The sequence below is a fragment of the Artibeus jamaicensis genome, unplaced genomic scaffold (genome assembly GCF_021234435.1).
Source record: "Artibeus jamaicensis isolate MK-2021 breed Jamaican fruit bat unplaced genomic scaffold, CSHL_Jam_final contig_387, whole genome shotgun sequence".
Classification (NCBI taxonomy): Eukaryota; Metazoa; Chordata; class Mammalia; order Chiroptera; family Phyllostomidae; genus Artibeus; species Artibeus jamaicensis.
Genome location: NW_026521812.1, coordinates 16,107,977 through 16,128,367, shown reverse-complemented (window position 1 = coordinate 16,128,367; position 20,391 = coordinate 16,107,977). Strand labels below are relative to the sequence as shown.

General features: G+C 39.8%; 1 protein-coding gene across 1 annotated transcript in view; it reads right to left on the bottom strand.

The window, feature by feature from the left end:
• Positions 1-14,163, bottom strand: part of ROS1 (ROS proto-oncogene 1, receptor tyrosine kinase) — a 101,866-nt gene extending 87,703 nt beyond the window's left edge. The window contains exons 1-4 of the mRNA XM_037158121.2: positions 14,041-14,163; positions 7,585-7,629; positions 4,307-4,366; positions 2,675-2,701 (exon numbers count right to left, since the gene is read on the bottom strand). Coding sequence (XP_037014016.2) covers positions 2,675-2,701; positions 4,307-4,366; positions 7,585-7,629; positions 14,041-14,163 — 255 coding nt within the window. The remainder of the gene's footprint in view (positions 1-2,674; positions 2,702-4,306; positions 4,367-7,584; positions 7,630-14,040) is intronic.
• Between the last annotated feature and the right edge of the window lie 6,228 nt (positions 14,164-20,391).

Sequence of the window (20,391 nt, the reverse complement as noted above, 5' to 3'; positions counted from 1 at the left end):
TGTCGTTCGCGCTGCAGAAGCCAAGCTCACACTTCCCCGGGGTTCCACCAGCCTGCTGTCTCTGTACCACCCATACTCTCCATCACTAAGGCCAACTTTATAATCATCTCTCTGGCTCCACTCCTGTGTCCACCCAGACTGACACATGTCACCAGTGCCTTTTCGTACCCTGTAACACAAGGAGGACATACCCACCACCCACCTGGGATGCCCCTCCTGCATCCTCTTCATATGAATTGTGGCTTCATTTCCTTTAAAAAATTACTCATTTATTTAAAAAATATTGATACCTTTCATGTGCCAAGTACTGTTTTAGACTCTAAGGATATGGCAACCAGCGAGATGGGTAAGTTCCCTGCCTTCCTGGAATTTACATTCTCTTAGAAGACAGTAGATAATAGCAGAGTAACAAGTGTAAAAATAAAGCACCTTCAGATTATGAAACGGTTATGACAAAAGTAAAAAAACTCAAAGGCATGAGGCCTGACTAGGCAGGAAGGAGACTTAGCTGGTTAGGGAGCTCAGGAAGAACCGTGCGGTGGTGACCCTCAAGGGAAGACCATGTGATCAGAAGGAGCTGGGTGTGCAAAGCTCTGGGCAGGGACAAAAGCCTTGGGGCAGGGTCCATACACTCCGAGAAGAGGGCAAGGCCAGCGTGGCGAAGCACAGAGAGCAAGGGAGAGGGGCAAGATTAGGCAGAGGAGTGAGCAAAGGTCGGTAGTTTGTCATTTTTCTCACACAATTGAGAAGCCATATAAGGATTTTTAGGACCAGTGTAATCTGTGTTTTAAATTATGAAGGATAAGCCATCTCATTTGCTAGTATCATTTTCCAAGTTATATTTTGCTAAACTGTCACTTCCAAGACTATTTGCTCCAAGGAACATGTGCAAAGAATGCTGACCTTCCTAGGTTAAAACACGAATGGTTGGAGAGTTTGATTTCCTGAAGGCTATTTAAAATATGTCTCTATCTCTATCACTTTGGAGTAGAGATGTTCAACCAGTGCACTGCAAGAATTTTAAAACCACACACAACCTGCCTATTTGCCAAGGGCGCTAACCTCTTTTCCCTTCGATTGTCAAATTTAAAAATGGCCGAACAACATAGAATAGTCATCCAAGGTGAATGAATCAAAATTATACCTATTTTTGTCAGATCAGCAAAAACTAAATCTGTTTTCTGGTGTGCCGCAGAATTTCAGCAACTAATGTATGTGCAACATGAAATTTTTTAAAAGGTTGAAAATTGCTGCTACAGAGAATGTATTACTCTTTAGTTCTCCATTATTTAAAGTATAACATTTGAAAGTGTAAAGGAGCCAAGTATAAACAGATAAGAATAGAATTATTATACAAGTTTTAACACTAAAAGAAACTGACATAATGTAAGCGCAGACAACCGGGCAGCGTGGTGAGTAGGAGGGAACAGCACCACCCTAGCAGCCGCCTCTGGGCCGCGTGCACGCCTGACTGGCTCTAACTCTCTCTGGCTGTCTACCCACAATCCTCCTTGGACTCTTCTCTTTGTTGTCGCTGTTTTTGTTTTGGTTTTGTGTGTATGTGTTTTGTTTATTTAGGTTTTGTCTAACTTTGCTTTTATCATATCGAGATGTTCTCAGGCAGTTTTTTTTTTTTAATCTTAATCAGAACAAATCTTTGTCTAATTAAATATGGGGCAACTTTCTCCCTCTCTTTTATCTCTTCTTAGCCAGGCCCACCACCACCCTCTCCCAAAGAAAAATCACTCAGGTATAGAGAAGTTACAGGCTACTGAGAAAATATTCCAGTTTACATGTTTTGTTTTTATTTTTATTGTCTATTAAGAGAGGATTTTTCCATTTTACTAATGGATGATCATTTGTACACCTTCCTCAGGTGAAGTAAATTAGTTTTGTTCTCTGGTTTTAAGGACATGTAAAAAGAGTACAACATAAATTTTAAACTGAGAAATAATGTAGTCATAAATACCTATTGTCACATAATCTCAAATAAATTCTGAAGAACAGGTTAAGTTCGTTTCAAGAAGATTGAGAAAGAAAAGGTCAAATTCCTCCGGTCTTTCTGAAGGAGCAGAACAAAATGAAGTACCGTGGAGGGAGCTAGACAGGGGGAGGGGACCTGGCAGTGGGAAGGAGCAGCGGAGTCAGCACAAAGTCACTCATTAGCATAGCAAGAGGAAAAAAAAAGCTGTGTTTCGAAATGTTGTCAAAGGAGTTTGTTGAATAAGGGAAAAAACTGCAACTAAAGTGTTCTTTTTTAATACACTGTATTTAATGATGGAGCATATGCTTAATGGGAAAGAAAATAAAATCAGAGATAAGGACATCCCTAGGTCCGCTCCTGCCTCTCTCCCCTGTCCCCCTCTTGCCCCAGCTTCAGGAATTAGAACCTTTTGAACCAGATTAGACTAATGTGTGTATCCATATACACATCTCTATATTTTCCTATGTACATTATATGTATGCAGATATGTATATAAAACACAGAAAATATTTGTGTCCGAAATGGAACTACACAATTATCTTTACACCCAGAGTCATAACACTCCCAAAAAGAGCGTCCCTGTGCTCTGAGGATGACTCTGGTTTCTTTATTCATATTTCACCAGTTTTTTCACAAGAGATAAAGGCACCAAGGTTGATGACATCTTTTTTAGAAGGACTGCCAACTTACCTCACCAACTGTGGCGTAGGTATCATTCTACATAGAAAATAAAAAGAAGAAAAACTACTTAAAATCTTTAAAGCTATAATAATTTTAGTGACACTTAATGATACATTTCTCTCAAATTAATTTATTATTCCATCATCAGCAAACAACCAATCAAAAAGCAAGGGAGCCTGGGGCTGGGCCTTCTGTTCAGACAAACTGCTGAAGAAAGAGCTGTAAAAAGCTCTTGTTTGCACCACTGATAAAACGGGGAGGATGATGTCTGCTAGAAAGCCCCAGCCGCATCAGAGGTAATCTGTGATGCACCAGGGTAGAGAATGAAGGGGTGTTGGCAGATGCTCTGGGAAGACAGAGCCTGAAATGAGAACCGCCGGTAGCTCCAGCTGAGAAGGGCAGCAGGTTCCTCTGCCCAGCGGGCCATGCTGGCCACCACTCTGCTTCCTGGGTGGTTTCTGACAGCAGATGGCACTTCCCCTTCATTCACTCACCAGTGCGGTCAGAGCACCTGCTCTCAGGCCCTCACTGTGTTCAGCGCAGGAGACGCAGTGTGAACGGGACAGAGAGCGACCTGCCCTGATGGGCTTACATGTTGGGACAAAACATAACTAGACAGATAATGATTTAAACTGCAATTTGTAAAAAGCACTGCCAAGGAGAGGTAGAAGTGTTTTTAGAGTGTATAGCAGTTCCGAGGTCCAGCTACACCTGCTGCGCCTTTTGGGAACTTCCGTTCTATGAAGCACAGGATCACAAACTGGCGAGCACGCGTGAGTGGCTCCTGGGACAGCTCTGTGAGGACACACTGCACAAGATTGCTATGAGGACCAGAGGAGAGGCTGATGGCCTTATTTAAATCTCAGTCCTACAAATCTGAACAACTAATAGAAAATGATAAAATTATTAAATGATTTAAACTCTGACCTGAACAATTGGCAACACAACACTTTTAAATTACACAAGTTTTATCCCTGGGATTAAGTAATGACAGTGTATCAGGCACTATCCTTTCGAGAGAGATTCGATCATTATCCTAATTTAATAATGAGAAAAGTAAAGTACCAAGGAACAAGTACTTTAACTAAGTCATACACTAAGTGGTAAAACAAAAATGAAAAATAAAATATCAGGGGTGTATTTCTTACATAAAGAGAAATAAACCTAGATTCCTGTGACATTTGGATTAGATTGCTACCATGTTGCCTATAGAGAAATTCTGACCATGACCAAAGGTCCTGGTACCCAGAGAGGGGTCTGGAGCCCACCTGCGATGCATCCCCTGGGAGCGTGTTGTCAGTGCAGAATCTGTCCCCCCACCCACAATCCACTGAATGAGAACCTGCCTTTTAACAAGATCCCCAGTTAAGTGTAAATTAAAACCTGAAATGCAGGACTAGGACATATAACCAATACCTAACATCCTACTGAAAGGCCTTTCTAGGTGGCAGCAGTTGGGCATCCTCAGGGTTCCATGGTTTGTGTTAACCTTGCCTGGTCTCCAGCTATATAAGTAATGCTGATCTCCATTTCCCCCATTGGGTTTTACTCAGGCTACGGAAATTCAAATGGGAATCCTCTTAGACGACTATTCCCGAAAGGGAACGTGAGTATCCAAACAGAAACGCAGTTAATACTTACACACTTCAAAGCACAGTTTTCCTGATCTACAGAGTTCCAAAAGTGACATCCTTGGATGCACTGCAAGAGAGAGTAAGAAACAATGGTGGCTGACAAGAGGGACTCTTTCGTCACCTGAAAATGCAACGTAACCAAAGGTGTTTTAGAAATAGAAATCTACCAAGGAATCTGGGGCCTCGAAGGACTCAGGACCTTTGGGGTTAAGCAGAGCTGCCCTATCTCCAGACTGTAGGGCGGTGTGGTTCACAGAAAGGTGGCAAGGTGCTGCCGAGTGGATTCGACCTGGGGTGGGCAGGTCAAGAACCCAGAGAGCACCAGAACTTCAGGTAGCACACTGTCCATGGGTGACTGGCTGCAGGTAAAGTCTAGGACAGCATGGCATTGACCATATGGTGGGGACCTATGGGGTGACATGACAAGCAAAACTCAAAGCTGGGGCTCAAGCAAAAAGCCACCTATCAAAACTTAAATAGAGGGACAATTTGAGAAGTCTGCTGCCCACTGGCCAGCTTTCATCCCACAGCTGCTCTGAAATATTCTCTCCCAAAATTGGCCTGGCCTCCTATGGACCGATCCAGCCCATTTCTCCTTATGTTACTTCATCTCCCTGAGCCTGTGATCATGTAGACATTCCTTCCACGGCCACGGTGGTACCTGGATCCCCCTCTCCTTCCTCTCAGCTCCTTCTCCTTTAGCAACTCTTGTTTCCTCTTCCCACAACTTTGGAGTTTATAGCCTACCCTCAACTTCATTTCTTCTCCTTCTTCACATTCTCCACAGGCGAGCTCATCCACTACCTCAGTGATGGGAGAGTGTATGTGTCCCGGACTTTACTCATTTCTTCCAGGTTGTCCAGCTTGTTGGCATATAGCTGTTGGTAATGTTTTCTTATAATCCTTTGTATTTCTTTGGTGTCTGTTGTTACTTCTCTTTTATTTCTGATTTTATTTATTTGGGTCTTCTCTTTTTTTTCTTGATGAGTCTGGTTAAAGGTTTATTAATCTTGTTTATCTTTTCAAAGAACCAGCTCTTAGTTTCATCGATCTTTCATAGTACTTTGATTCTATTTTGTTTATTTCTGCTCTGATTTTTATTATTTCCTTTCTTCTACTTGCTTTGGGCTTTGTTTGTTGTTCTTTTTCTAGTTGCTTTAAGTGTAAGGTTAGATTGTTTACTTCATATCTTTCTTGTTTTTTCAGGTAGGCCTGTAATGCAAGGAATTTCCCTCTTAGGACTGTGTTCTCCTTGTCCCATAGATTTTTGGTTCTGTGTTCTCCCTTTCATTCGTTTCAAGGTATCTTTTGAGTTCTTCCTTGATCTCATCATTAACCCATTAATTATTTACTAACATCTTATTGAGGCTCCATGCATTTGTCTGGTTTTCAGTATTTTTCTTGTGATTGATTTCTAGTTTCACACCATTATCGCCAGAGAAATGCTTGATATGATGTCAGTCTTAAGTTTATTGAGACTTATTTTGTGTCCTAACATGTGGGCTATCCTAGAAAATGTTCCATCTGCCCTTGAAAAGAATGCACATTCTGCTGCTTTGGGTGAAATGCTCTGAAGCTGTCAAATTCATCTGGTCTAGCATGTCATTTCAGGCCACTGTTTTCTTGTTGGTTTTCTGTCTGGAAGATTAACACATTGATATCAATGGGGTGTTAAGATTTCTTACTATGATTGTCCTACTGTCAATCTGTCTATTTATGCCCATCACGATTTGATTTGTATATTTAGGTGTTCCTCTGGTGGATGCATGAATGTTTACAAGAGTTATATTCTCTTGTTAGATTGATCTTTTTATCATTATGTAGTGTCCTTCTTTGTCTCTTATTATAGCTTATTCTAAATCCATTTTGTCTGGTATAAGTACTGCTACCCCAGCTTTTCTTTCCCCTTTCCATTTGCATGAAATATCTTTTCCCATCCCTTTACTGTTAGTCTGTGTGTACCCCCTCAGCTTCAACCATCCCGGGTGCCAGTATATCCACATTAAACTTCAACTGAAGTGCCTTCCTGAGCACCAAACCCAGATTTGCAATTGCTCATTAGACACATCTGTTGAAGTTCCTATAATCACTGCAAAGTTGGCATGTCAAACATCAAGTCCCTTACTGTCTACCTCCAATTTGCTTTTTATCTTGTATTTCTCATTAATATGTTAAAATCTGAGTTGCCTGAGCCAGAAACCAGGGTGTCTTCTCATCCCACTCACGCCCCTGGGGACAATGCATCACTGAGTCCTACTGACTCGTCTCTTGATTAACTGAAATCTATGCGAGTTCCTCACTCCTCACTGCCCCTGCTTTTCTTTGGTGCCCACCACCACTTGCTAACAGACTCCTGACAGACCTGTGTTTCCACATTTGAAATGATCCTTTCAAAAACAAAACCTAATCACTACCTAAAACTTTGTGCAATTGAAACCCGATTCCCAGCTGGTATACCCATTTCTCCATGTTCCAGCCCCTCCTAACTTTACAATCTTGTCTTCTACCTTCCCATCCCCCACAGACATTCCCCATTTTCCAAGCAGGCTGAAATAGTCTTACTTTCCTGAACAAGTTAGGGCTTGTTCTGACCGGTGTACCCTTTCCCCTCTAGTCCTTCCAGAAAATTCTTTATCTTTCTAGTTGTAGTTCAAAAGTCATGCAGGCAAATGAGGTACTTTTACCCTTGTGTGTTTCCTTTGTCCCTCACCCGCACCACTATTCTGGCCCCAGGGATGCTTTCTGGTGATGATTTGAGGTATGCGTCTGTCTCTCTTACAAGGTGGAGAGTCCTTTAAAACAGAGACCCTATTTTATTCAGTCTTAAGTCTCTATTACTAGCACAGCACCTGCTTCATACTTATGTTTTGAGTCACTAAACTCTGGTTGAACAAAATGACACAGTTGCAGAAAAGTAATAAAACTATAAATGTAATTGTTAGAAGAGACACTGGAGACAATCTAATCCAATCTTCTCAGATAACATACAATAAAACTATGTCTCAGAAATATAAATTTGCCTAAAGTCACACAAGTATGTAGAATCAAAGTCAGGGGCTTGGATTGGTCCTGGGCTCATTCCGCTTCAACACACTGTCCCTGGCTTCATTTTTTAATATTCTGTAATTCAGATTTAGAGGTATTTTTGATTGTCCTTCCTCCAGTGGGGACAAATAAATGAGATCTTTCTTAGGAATTATTCTCATTGTGATAAAACCTGACCATTGCCCCTTTCTTATCAATGCAAGCACTTTACAGTTCTCAACAATAGAAGTGATTACTCACTGGTTCACTCAGGTTATACGGCATGCCACTGTCCAGGTGCCTGCCCTGCAGTGAAGAAGGAGGTAATAAACACCAGCTCCCAACAGTGTGTTCCGCAGTAACTACCGCACCTTTAAAAAGCAAACAAAGCAAAGCTTCCTGCAATAGTGCAGCCTCTGCAGTGCCTTCTAACTGTAAAGAGAAAAAATGTCTTAAAGTCATTAAATCAGTCATGAAATCAGGAAAAAGGCCAGGGCAAGTTATAAGATGTAATATCCAAAAATTCTGCAGAAATGATAAAGGTGGGATGGGAGTGTGGCTTTAGGAATCGGTAAAGGACAATGGAGAGAATCTCACACAGTATGAAGTGAGCCCATGACGTGGCACTTCATCATGTCAAAGGACTCAGATTAAACACGAAATTTTTCCTTTTAAAAAGTAGCCTTTTCAAAAGCAGAGAGAAAGTAAAAATTGAATTTTAAATAGAGTAAAATATCAGATTACTCTGATTATTTCTCATGTTTCCACAGATTTTAAGAACTTTTTTTGTGCTGGGGGGAAATGAAAGAAATAGGAGCTAAGAGGGAAAAGCTCCCTAAATTGCTCACTTTCTCCCTGTTCCTTATTTGAAGTGATCCTTCATGAACAGAAGGGCTCACAGCACAGGGCAATACTCAGCCTATGACAGTCAGATACGTATTTGAATACTGTGGTCCGGATGTGATCTAATTGTCAACCTGCTTTACTGATTGACTTAGAATTATAAGCAGAGGAATACTGAGTGAATTTGGCTTGTGGGTATTGCTCAGAACCTCCCCTTGAAAGTTGCTGAGTTTGAACCACTGAATCAAAGAAGTGATTAATCCGGCAAGAGGTGCACCATCTGTCCCTAACTGACTCAGCATTATTAGCAAGACATATTCCAGGAGACGATAGAAAATCCAAGAAGTCGGAGGGATGGGGGACAGGGGTTAAGCATCTGTTGTGTCCTTCTGACCATCCTATGCTTTCAAATGGAAGAAAAACGATGTTCGTCCCTAAGTTTATTGAGCAGTCTCTCTTCCTTCTACATAAGCACCATCCTTTTTTCTCTTCAGTCTACCCCCTGTACCTTAGAACAGTGCTTTAGGGATAATAGGTGTTCAGTAAATATATACTGAAGAAATAACCCCATGAATTCAGGATGGCTAGCACTTCCCAGGACCCAGCCGCATGGAGGTTACTTGAGAAGTAATCCGATACAGGAACCAGAGAGCTAAATGTTGACCTTTTGCCTCTCATTTGATGCATGAATAAAGATTATTCTAATTGCCATTCCCTAACCACTTATATTTGTAAAAAAGAACGCTCAATATGTTTTTGTCTTTAGATAATGAATACTATGAACTGTATCTTTTAGATTAATTGTGCAACCATGTGCTTAATATTACTTTGTTCCCATGATTTTGCTCAACAGGAAGCTTTGATTCTCCTTTGAGAATCAAAATCATATACAACTGAGTGTAAGAAAGTGAACTTGCAATTAAATTTTTTTCTATTTCTTCAAAAATCTGTTGGCTTATAATATCAACAAGGTGAAACCTGGGTAGTTTTTGTGTTCCATTCTAAACAATAGGACAGCTGAGCTGTTTCTTAGTGACTATAAAGTCATATTGTAACAGTTTCTGAGTCCCTCGGTTGACAGCTTTCAAGATTAAATGTAACACGCTGGATGGAAGGCCTGTCAAGTGGCCTTGGGCAAAGGCAGCCTCAGGAGCCAGGTGTACAGGGTTCTAAAGAAGCAGATTTTATCAACACACTTGCCTAATCTCCGCTCTCTCTGCATCCTCCTCCTCCTAATCATAGCTAACAATTTGTGAGGAACTCCTATGTTCCAGGAACTCTTCAAGGTGTTTGACACTAAATTTCATTTAGCACCTCAACAACCCTATTAGGTAGGTACTATTATTAACTCCACTGTACAGATGAGAAACAGGGAGGTATAGTAAATTGCCTGAGTTAGAATTTGAAGGAGAATGAGAGGAATAGTTTTCAGAACCTGTGCTCTTAACCAAAGAACAGATGCCTCCTGTAATCTGCACCAAGTTCATGTCCCTCACTTTGGAGTTAGGAGGTGCCTAGTTTACCTTAGTTCCATCGGCTCCAATCATTTGCTTACAACACACAATCCCAGTCCTGGCCCTCAAGTCCCCTTAAGCCAACACCTACTTCTTGGCACCAGATTTTCTGCCCTGCCCACCTCCGCCGGAACTAATGTCATTTAGTTCCTACCCTAATAAATGAAACAAAGCAGAATGATCTGCATTTTAATCTCACTGCTCCCCATGTGACATTTTGATAATTAACCTGTGCTGTCTATGCTTAGTATTCTCACCTAAGATATAAGCAAAATAATACTGAATTCACAAAGTTCTGTGGGGATCAAATTAAATAATGAATTGCTATAGTACAGTGCCAGGCACTTAGAAATCTATTATTAATATTAGGTGCAAATTTGCTACAAACGGACTTTTGCTGACATATCTTTGGTTATGCAATAATCTCTTCAGATAAATTTCTTGATGTTCAGGATTATAGGTATTTTTCCTTTTAGTTTTGATGCTTTCTAGAAATGTATCAATTTACAGTCTAATAAACAGTTCATGAAAGTGCCAGTTTATCCAGATTCTGTCAACTACATGTTTTTAACTTTGCCAAACTGCTAGAAGAAAAGTTGATAATTCATTTTTACTGTAAATTTCTACATTTCTATGAAGTTGAAGATCACATGCTTTTTAGTCATTTATATATTTTTTCTGAAGTAGATCTTCATGTTTTAAGCTTATTTTAAATACTTTTACATATATATAAGAATTGATAAAATTCTGTTTATCATGTACAATCCTTTTTTTCTATTTTTAACTTTGCTTTTACTGTCATATAGGTTAAGTTTTTAAGCAGTCATATTTATTAATAATTTCTTTTAGGGATTCTAAATTTATTTAAAGATTTTATTTATTTATCCTTAGAGGGGAAGGGAAGGAGAGAGGGAGAGAAATATCAATGTGTGGCTGCCTCTCGTGTGTCCCCTGCTGGGAACTGGCCTGCAACCCAGGCATGTGTGCCCTGACTAGGCATCGAACCACGATACTCTAGTTCACAGGCCTGCGCTCAATCCACTGAGCTACACCATCCAGGGCCAAGGATTCTGGATTTTTGAATCAGGTTTCTTAAGGCATTCCCACTCCAAGATTATAGAAATATTTGCTCCTAATTTATTTTAATATTTTTATAGGGTAAAGTCTTATCTTGTTTTTGTTTTTTGTCTGGATTAAATCATACCATTTTTTGAGTACCTCCTGGAATTCATTTGGATCTGATAGTGATGTAGGGAGTTGTGTGTGTGTGTTTAACTTTTTTCAAAGGCTACTTTCTACAGCAGTTTCACGTTTACGGCAGAATTGACATTAAGGTACAGAGATTTCCTATACACCCCTGCCCTCACACATGCATAGTCTCCCCCACTAGCAACATCACCGATCAGAATAGTATGTTTTTTACCACGGATGAGCCCACACTGACAGGTCATAATCATCCAAAGTCCGTACTTCACGTCAGGGTTCACTCTTGGTGTTGTACACTCTACGGGTTTGGGTGAGTGTGTACTGACGTGTATGTATCATTATACTCTCATACAGAGTGTTTTCACTGCTCTCGCAATTGTCTGTGCCCTGCTTGTTCCTATTCTCCCTGCCCCTGCTCCCTATCGCTAGCAATCACTGATCTTTTCACTGTCTCCACAGTTTTGTCTTTCCTAGAATGTCACAGAGTTGAAACCTTACAGTATATAGCCTTTTCAGATTGGCTTCTTCATTTATTGATAGTGATAAATTTGAATTCCTCCATGTCCTTTATGATAAATAGTTCATTTCTTTTTAGCTCTGAATAATATTCTATTGCCTGGATGTGCCTGCTGCTAAAGGAGGGAGTTATTCTTTATTCTAAATCGATAGCCCCACTTCGATCTGAATTGTCATCTTTGTCATATTCCACATGCCTTACATACCTGGCCTTGCCTGTCCACTCCTACATCAATACAAACTACTAATTTCTGGGTGTTTTGTGGAATTCGGGGTACGGTTTTGTTCCATTATCTTGTTATAAAATTACTATATACAAGAAAAGTATTAATGTTTGTATATTTTTCAGCAGCACAACCTTCTGAACTCCATTGCTTCTAATAGCCTTTTTGTGAGTTAAATTAATACTTCTAACAGAGCACTTCTCAGCAGTAGCTCCACATCTGCTGGGATTCGTTACTGAGAAAAAAAGGGTTTTGTTGCTGAGAACAAGGAAATTGTGATTAAACAAAGCCACTCATATGCTATTATGTCATGTGGATGTACATAAGAAAGGGTATGGCAAAAAGAATTTCCATAAATTATTTGATCATAAATCTCTTTTGTTTCTTTTTCATAATGGACCTCACAATGCTGGTGTTCTAAAGAATATTATCTTTTGTTCTTTGCAGCACATGGCATATATAATTCAAAAATATTAAGTCAGTTAATGTAAAATACTCATGATCAAGCATAGAAGTATGATTTGTGCATTTTTGGACAGTAATTCTAACATTCCTTTGTATAATAGTCTCTTGTTTTTCTTTAAAAACAAAGATGCCTCAACATAAAGAACCTCCCAGTGAAATCAAAGATGACTTTCACAGCAAATGTCCAGGCTAAAAAGGATGGCACAGAAAAAAATTCAAACGGTGTAATAAACTTGAGCACTTCATATATCCTTTCCCCCAACCCAGGCTGTGTTCATTGTCCATTCACTAGGCTGCTGTTCCTCCCTCCAGCCCCTGTGTGGGAGCCCAGGTGGAGAGAGAGCCTTTACTGCGGTCCCCAGGCAGACTGGCAGACCGTGTCTCTTGCCGTGGCCACCACGGCAGCTGTGCCTTTCTCTGTAGGTGGTGAACGGAAGGCAACTCAGCAAAGGAACAAACTGTCTACTCCTACTGCCAAATCCTGAAATCAAAGAGCCCACACAAAGAGATAAGATAAAACTAAACCTAACTAAAAATAAAATCAAATACATAGACTAGAAACTACAATAATGGAAACAACCAGCATCAGTTTTGATAGTAGCAACATTAACAAATTATGGTGATACATTCATATGATGGAATATTCTAAATACACATACATTGAAGATCTTGTTTCTATAAAAGTTTCAGGAGAAAATATAATGTTAAGTGACAAAGTTGGGTGCACAACTGTGTGTAAAACTATATATGTATTTCAGGAAAAAACATTGAAAAAACACAATCAGATTAATACTGGTAGATTTTTAGGGTTTTTTCTTTTTATTCTTCTCTATTATCTATCTTATAAATACTTTACAATAATATGTAAATATTCTTGTTATACACAGAGAAAATTTTCAAATTTTTAACATATAAAACATTTAATCATCCCATTCTCTCATTTTTAAGTTTGAATTACAACTGCAAAAACCTAAAGCATAGAATTATGCATTAATGCCAATGAAGCCTTCAGCAAAGATTTATATAAAATACTAAACTTTTTTCTACAAGTGTATTCTGCATCATAATGTCTACTAGAGTTTAAATTGAACCAAAAAAATCACGCAAATTTGTTTTCTAGTCTACACTTGACTTCTATCTCCAGTACTTTAGGCTAATAATGAGTACTGTATTTTATTTGGTATTTTCATCATTTTTTAAAATATGTCTCTAAGTAGTGTCACATGTAAGCTATCAGGCCCTTTCCTCTTTCTGTAGATGAGTGTATCTTTTCCTGGCTGGGCTGTATTTAGCTTTCACAGTTGATCCGGTGACTGTTTGAAGTACAACTACATCACAATAAGTAAAAAGATATGAAATAATACATACAAGAAGGATGACACCCAGAAATAAGAAGAAAAACAGATTTAAACTTAAAAAAACCCTTATTACCAAAAAAATTGCGAATGCATAGATAGCAATAGAGGAATATACAAACAATTCTTGCATTTTAAACAAAATGCTGTTCCATATGGCATTGAGTCTGCTCCCTTGATCACTTGCCCCCCGTACAATCATCCATCCACAATATAAATAGTACCGATGTTTACGGCAAGAAGGCATTGCCTTGAGTCCAAACCTAGCCCATGTTTCAAGACAAGTATAAGTGAATTTGTAATAAATGAGTTTTAAAATTACAGTTTTTTAAAGCATGCAAAGTTGATTCCACTAAGCCTGAGGGAATCAAATTTACTCAAATCCCAGTCCTCCCAAAATCTCTGAACAGATAAAGAAATAAAATAGCCAGTCCTACCTTCTGTAATTACAAATGGTCCTAACATACTTTGAGAAAAGAGTCTTTCTCATGAGAAAACTTCTTATAAAGTGAAAATAATGTAATCCTTTATAACAAGCTGAAATCTGTAGGTATTAGTCCCTGCAAAGATGAACGTTAGACCAGCAAAACTTACCAGGTTAGCTACACATGACTTTAGGCAGCTGTTTAAAACTGTACACTGAGCCACAGAGATCCATACGCAGCCCAGAGTCACAAAATCGACAAGTTTTGGGATCAGCCAACAAGTGTTCTTCATCACTTCAACCTTGCCGAATTTTTAGATGACCATCCTAATTTTCTCCATTTTACTATATGAATTCTTTGGGTTTCATCACTTCCGTTGAAAGAGTGGCTGGTGGATTTGTTTTAAATAATATATTTAGACCTTTTAGTTGAAACCTTTGAATCCTAGATAGCTTGTAACACACACATAGCAGCTATTCATACCTCAGTCTTGTTTTACTCCGATAACGAAAATCGCCCACTGACTAAAGGTTAGAGCTTAGAAGAGTGCTTCACATGGAAAGAAAACAGAGCCGAAAATGCAATTGCATCTCAGCAAGCACATGACACGAGCATCGTCTGAAGCCCCGGGCGTTTCAGTGGGTCACCTACCCCTCACTTTCTTGAGGTTGGTTCAGCTATGCAGGAAATTGAGTTTTCATCATCTATACTTCAGAAAACAGTAGCACTATTATAATAAGAAATTATGTATAAAAACACAGAAGCACCTACATCAATTTGGCAGAGAGGAAAAACAAAACCCTTTAAAACCAAGGGCGTATTTTAAAATGAAAAAGCAAATAAAGATGAAATTAAGAGACAAATTCTCTGAGGGTGAGGTAAAGACGAGGAAGTTAGAGTGCTTTAGAACTTCACTACATATTAACTAAAAAATACTGCCTTATCAGGTCTGGTGAGACAGAGAGCTGGAAAGAGCCACCACAGAGACCTAAGATGTGTACAAGTGGAGCTGCCTTGAAAAGGAAATATCATATGCAATTCAATTAGCCTAGCATCAAGATAAAGTTAAGCTGAAGCTTAAACAAAGAATTTGAAATCTGTCAAGTACAGAAGTGAGCCATTCTGGATAATTGCTTTTCCAATTGCTGAGGGTTAACTCTTTAAGGCCAGATATTTGGGGGTTGGTGTTCTTTCCCACGACAATCTAAAATATCAAATACACTTTCTTGTCTTCTTAAATAAACCATACTAATATCCTTAATGTTTTTTAATGGCACGAAGTTCTCATTATAAACAATACATGCATAAGGCTTTGTTTTGAGCTAAACATCTTTTAGTAAATGTTGACAAAACTGAGGTACAACATAAAGATGAGTGGTACTGACTCTGGAATGGATCCCTGAAACTTGTTATCTTGAACATTTTTTTCCACTTTCTACTTGTTCTTTGTTCATTTTCTGCATTTTAAAGAATGCATATTAAAGAATACTATATTTAGAATATAAAGAATTGCCCTGGCTGATGTGGCTCAGTGGATTGAGTGCCAGCCTGTGAACCAGAGGGTCGCTGGTTTGATTCCCAGTCACGGCACATGCCTGGGTTGCAGGCAAGGTTCCCAGCATGGTGCATGCGAGAGGCAACCACACACTGATATTTCTCTCCCTTTCTTTCTCCCTGCCTCTCCTCTCTCTAAAAATAGATAAATAAGATCTTTTAAAAAAAGAACATAAAGAATATACAATATGGGCTTTTTTTTATGAAATACACTTTTAAATCAGATAATAATTTACCTTGCCTAGGGGGTTTTCTCATCCTAACAAAACTTATCTTCTTCACTGTAATGCCAGTGCCTTTTCCTTTATTAGAACAAATAATATCTGTAACTCTTACTTCAATAAGAAAATGGACCACTAAGTACTTTCTTGAAAATCTAAGTACATTTTTAAAATGTTTATTTAATTTAACTTTATTGGTGGAATGTGAGATACAAATTCTTTCCAAATTCAAGATTTTGTGCTTATTGTGGTTTCTGAAATTTAAGCGGCACATAGATTTACAGTCATGAGAAATAGAGTCTGCTCAAATATGCTTATGTTAGCAAAGGATTGGAAACAACCTAAAGGCCCAATAAAATAGTGCTGGGTCGATGAATCCCCAGGTCTTCTCCAGGGGGCTTCTCCCCAGGGGCTCGTTTGGACTTCTCCACCGCACACTGCGCTCCAGGCAATCCGGCCGCTCCCACCGTGGCCCGGAGCTTCGGTGAAAAGTGTTCCAGTGTTAAGCTGTATTGTCTTTTATGGTTCTGCTTTAGAAATTATTTTATTTTTGCTGCATTTTTCTGGTTGCCAGAGAGTCGCAAACTGCCCAAATTCAAGGAGAGGGGACCTGGGTCTCACCCTTTGATGTGGGAACAGCAGGGTTCCAGAAGAACATGTGAGGCAGGAGAGACTGCGGACCACCGTGGAATATACGATGTGCCGCTGTATAGGCAGCCCCCAGCTGCTTGTTTCTGAAATGCAGGAATTTCACTTACCACAGTTTAATTAAATAATACCAGCGCCTGCACTCCACAGTCCACACTTTAGTTACTATGATAGATTAACTCTGAGTTGATTGCATGCCTTTGGCTTGGTATAAGGAAGGATAATGTTACAATAAAAAGGCAGAATTTGGGATTGTGGGGGCTCTTCTCATATATTTATTTACCTCTAAGTGCTCAGGGGATATTATTATCATAGTTATTGTTATTATTATTTTGTTATTGCTGTTGTTCCTCGCCTTTTCCCCTCATGCTCCCAAGTCTGGAGCTTTTTTAGAAACATAGAGTTCTAGAAGGCTAGTTTTTAAGTGGTTGCTCTGTCTATGGCTGAGTTATTTAAAATCATCCCGGTTATTGAAAATCATCCCAATGAAGAGTTTTTAATGGGTTGAGAGAATTAACGCTGTGATAGTAGGTAAATAAAAGTATGTTTATACTTCTGTATATTTATATACTAAGACTGGTCGAAGCTACAGGGAAGCACAAATACAAATAAATAATACAAAAATTAATTATTATTAATTAATAATAATACAAGAATGAACTGGTGCACTCCTAACTGTAAACCTACTTTTGCCTACCCTGTGTGTATAATAAAACAGAAAAAAATGGACCAAAATACACCAAAGTATTTTCTTTGGGTGGTGTTCTTTTTTTTAAAAAAAGCAAAACATAGTTCCTGATCATTTTCTCTTTTTCACGTGTTATCTAAGAGACATACACTACAATAAGAGCATTACTTTTATTACGGTCTTTATACTATGATTTCACAGTTAAAAATGATTACATTTTATAGCACCTTCCTCATCTGCCTCCCCCTGACCTGCTGCGCCCATAACCTGCAATTTTTCACAGGTGAACTGACTCACCTGTGCCCCCCAGTCTGGGTTCCCAGGCCTACCACTGGCCCGAATTTAAGGCACCCTCATTCCACAGGTGAAGACTGCCCTGAGTCAGCTTTGCCGGATATCTCACTTTAACCTTACAACTCACTTCCTTTACTGAGTTTCTGCCCAGAGTGTGGGGTACTTCTGCCAGACATCTCCAAGTGTGTATCTTTGCAAACAATCTGCTCCTTGACACCTGGTTCCCATGCCCTGGCTGCAGCTGATCTTGCTCTGGTCACACTCAGTAGTCTCCATGGTGAACACTTGCCTTCCACTTGCTGGCACCCCTACAATTCATCCAGAGTTTTAGGGTGACCTACCACCACTTCTTCCAGGCACCCAGTGCCTTCTTTACTCCTGTTCGTCAAAAAAGCATTCATTTCATTTGTTGAATCTCCCAAATATTTGCATTTTGGAGCCTTTTAAATGTCATTGCAGACTAAAAGACACTGTCTCCGTGGAAGATATTTCCAGACATGAGACAAGATACTGGATGACCACTTAGGCATTTTCCCTAAAGCTAGTCCTCAAGTGAAAAGTCCTTTAGTAATAAAGTTAAGATGTTTTCAACAGCAAAGTCGGGCTCCTGAACCTTTCTCCTTCTCCCAGCCCTCAGATATGGAGGAACCAGAGTCTACAACAGAGTTTCCACTGTTCCCCTTCCTGAGGTGCCGCCAGCTTCCGGCGTCAGTGCAGTTTCTCCAGCCCCTGGGGCACTGAGGCCGGGTACCAGGCTGCACTGCACCACCGACGTCCTTGCAGGTCGCCGCCCACACACCACCACTGCCACCTCTTGGGCCAGAATTGCTGCTGTTTCAAACCCTTCCTCCAGGCAGAGAAAAGAACGCCACGCCCAAGGACAGACGGTGTGCGGAGGGGGAGGGCCGGGAAAGCACAAAGGAAGCCCATTCACACAGGGAGCCTTGATTAGAGGTGGGAAGCAAGGGAGGCAGACAGACACTCTGACCCCTGAGAACCAAGCCCCAGGACTTTTGTCCTTCAGTGAAGTCAGGTGCTTTAAGAAAGGTGTGGCCATAATTGTAATTATTAAGCTGTGAGTGACATGGGAAAAACTCCAACATTGGCCTCATTATGGAGGCTGAGAAATCAACTTCCAAAAGAAAAAGAAAATATTACAAATAACTAATTATAGTCACACCTCGGTACTCGTCGACTTCAGAATTCGTCAAAGCCTGTAATTTGTCTCATTTTGACGAGAAAAAAAATGCGTCAGCATTTGGCACTTGCTTAGGACTCGTGGCACTTGCTAGAACTTGTATGAGTCACCTTGCAATGCCACCTTGCAAGAGAAAGTGCTTCGTCACTAGTCACTTGCTTCATCTCTAGTCACTTGCTTGGTATTCATCAGTTTCAGCACTCGCACGAGTTCCAGGACGAACTCAAGACGGGCACCCAGGTACCACTGTGTAGCATTCGTGAGTGCTTACCACCCATGACTAATCTGTCTGAGCACAAAACCAAGTAGCTTTAAACACTGACTTCAGACTTTTTAAAAGGTCCTTCCAAGGTACATCAAATTCACCTAAGAAAGAGGGGAATGTCACTCTTTCAGATTGCTTTGCTTCGAAAATTATTGCAGTGGTAAATCAGGAAATGGTTCCCGACCTTTAATGTGCATGGAGAGTTTACTAGGTGGTAGACATGGTGGTGGGGTTCAAAGATGTTTATTTTTCTTTTCCCCCACAACAGGTCTCTCCTGCCAGAGCCTCACCCGTTCTCTGTCCTGGCCCTACACAGCACAGTGATTCCAGCAGGGACTCTCACGTCAGCCTAGGTCCAGTCCTGGCTCTGCCTGTGAGCTGGGTGCCCTGGGAGGCACCTGAGTTCTGTTGGCCTCAACTTCCCCTTCTGTCAGTGGAGATAATAACAGATTCAACCTCGAAGTTTGAATAACTGCCACATGGTAAGTTTTAATCAATTCCTCACATGCTTAAGGATTTTGTCAGGTTGTTCTCTAGATTTTTCAGGTTGTTCTAGTTAAGGCTTAAATTAGGCATAATGATTTGTTGAATGACTATCCAACAGCTATTGAGCACCTACTATTTTTTTTAATCTATGCTATCTACAAGAGACATTCTTTCTTTCTTTCTTTCTTTCTTTCTTTCTTTCTTTCTTTCTTTCTTTCTTTCTTTTTAATTTGTTTATCTTTAGATGGGACGGGAAGGAGAGAGAAAGAGAAATATCAATGTATGGTTGCCTCTCGTGTGTCCCCTGCTGGGAACTGGCCCACAACCCAAGCATGTGCCCTGACTGGGAATCGAACCGCAGTTGTTTGGTTCACAGGCCCGCGCTCAATCCACTGAGCTACACCAGCCAGGGCAAGCACCTACTATTTTTTAAATATCATGCAAGGAACTGTGAAGACAACAGGAAACCAAAGAGTCAAAAACCCTTGTCCTTTCGGGGGTCGGGGCTAGCTAGTGGAAGACAAAACAGACATAAAGGGGTAAAACGTGTGCTCAGCTACAGGAGTATCATATGGCAATAACTTCTAAAGAGGAAAAAAGGACAGGCTTTCAGGAATAGAGGGTTAAGTCTGTGGGCTGCTATTTTAGATATTATAATATTACATGGACTTTATATAATTTTATTACTAAATGAGATATAATATTGTGATTTTAATTCCAACAGTGAACTAGCCTTTGCGAATATACCAAGGTTATCTGCTCATAAATTAAAAACATTTGCACATTGTTTTCTTTAGCTATTTATATTTAATAAAAAGTTTTCTCCATCTGCCTCTCATACTTTCAACAAGAACACTTTGACCACTTATGGGTATAAGCAAAGACACCAGTGAGAACAGAGTGTTACTGTTAGAAGTTCTTATTGCTACTATGATAATAGACAAACTGTTTAAACTCAGAACTCAGATGAGAAGAACTAGGAAACGTGACTTCAGATTTAGCAAGGATCTGCATTTCTTTATCTGCAGCATCACATTTGCAAACATCCCACCTTATACGTTAGACAAAGGTTCCAATTATAGCCAAAGTAACGTAACAATGAAAATGGTTACAAAACCCCTCTAAAGTAGTTTAGAATAATATAACTTTATATTTAAACTCATTAA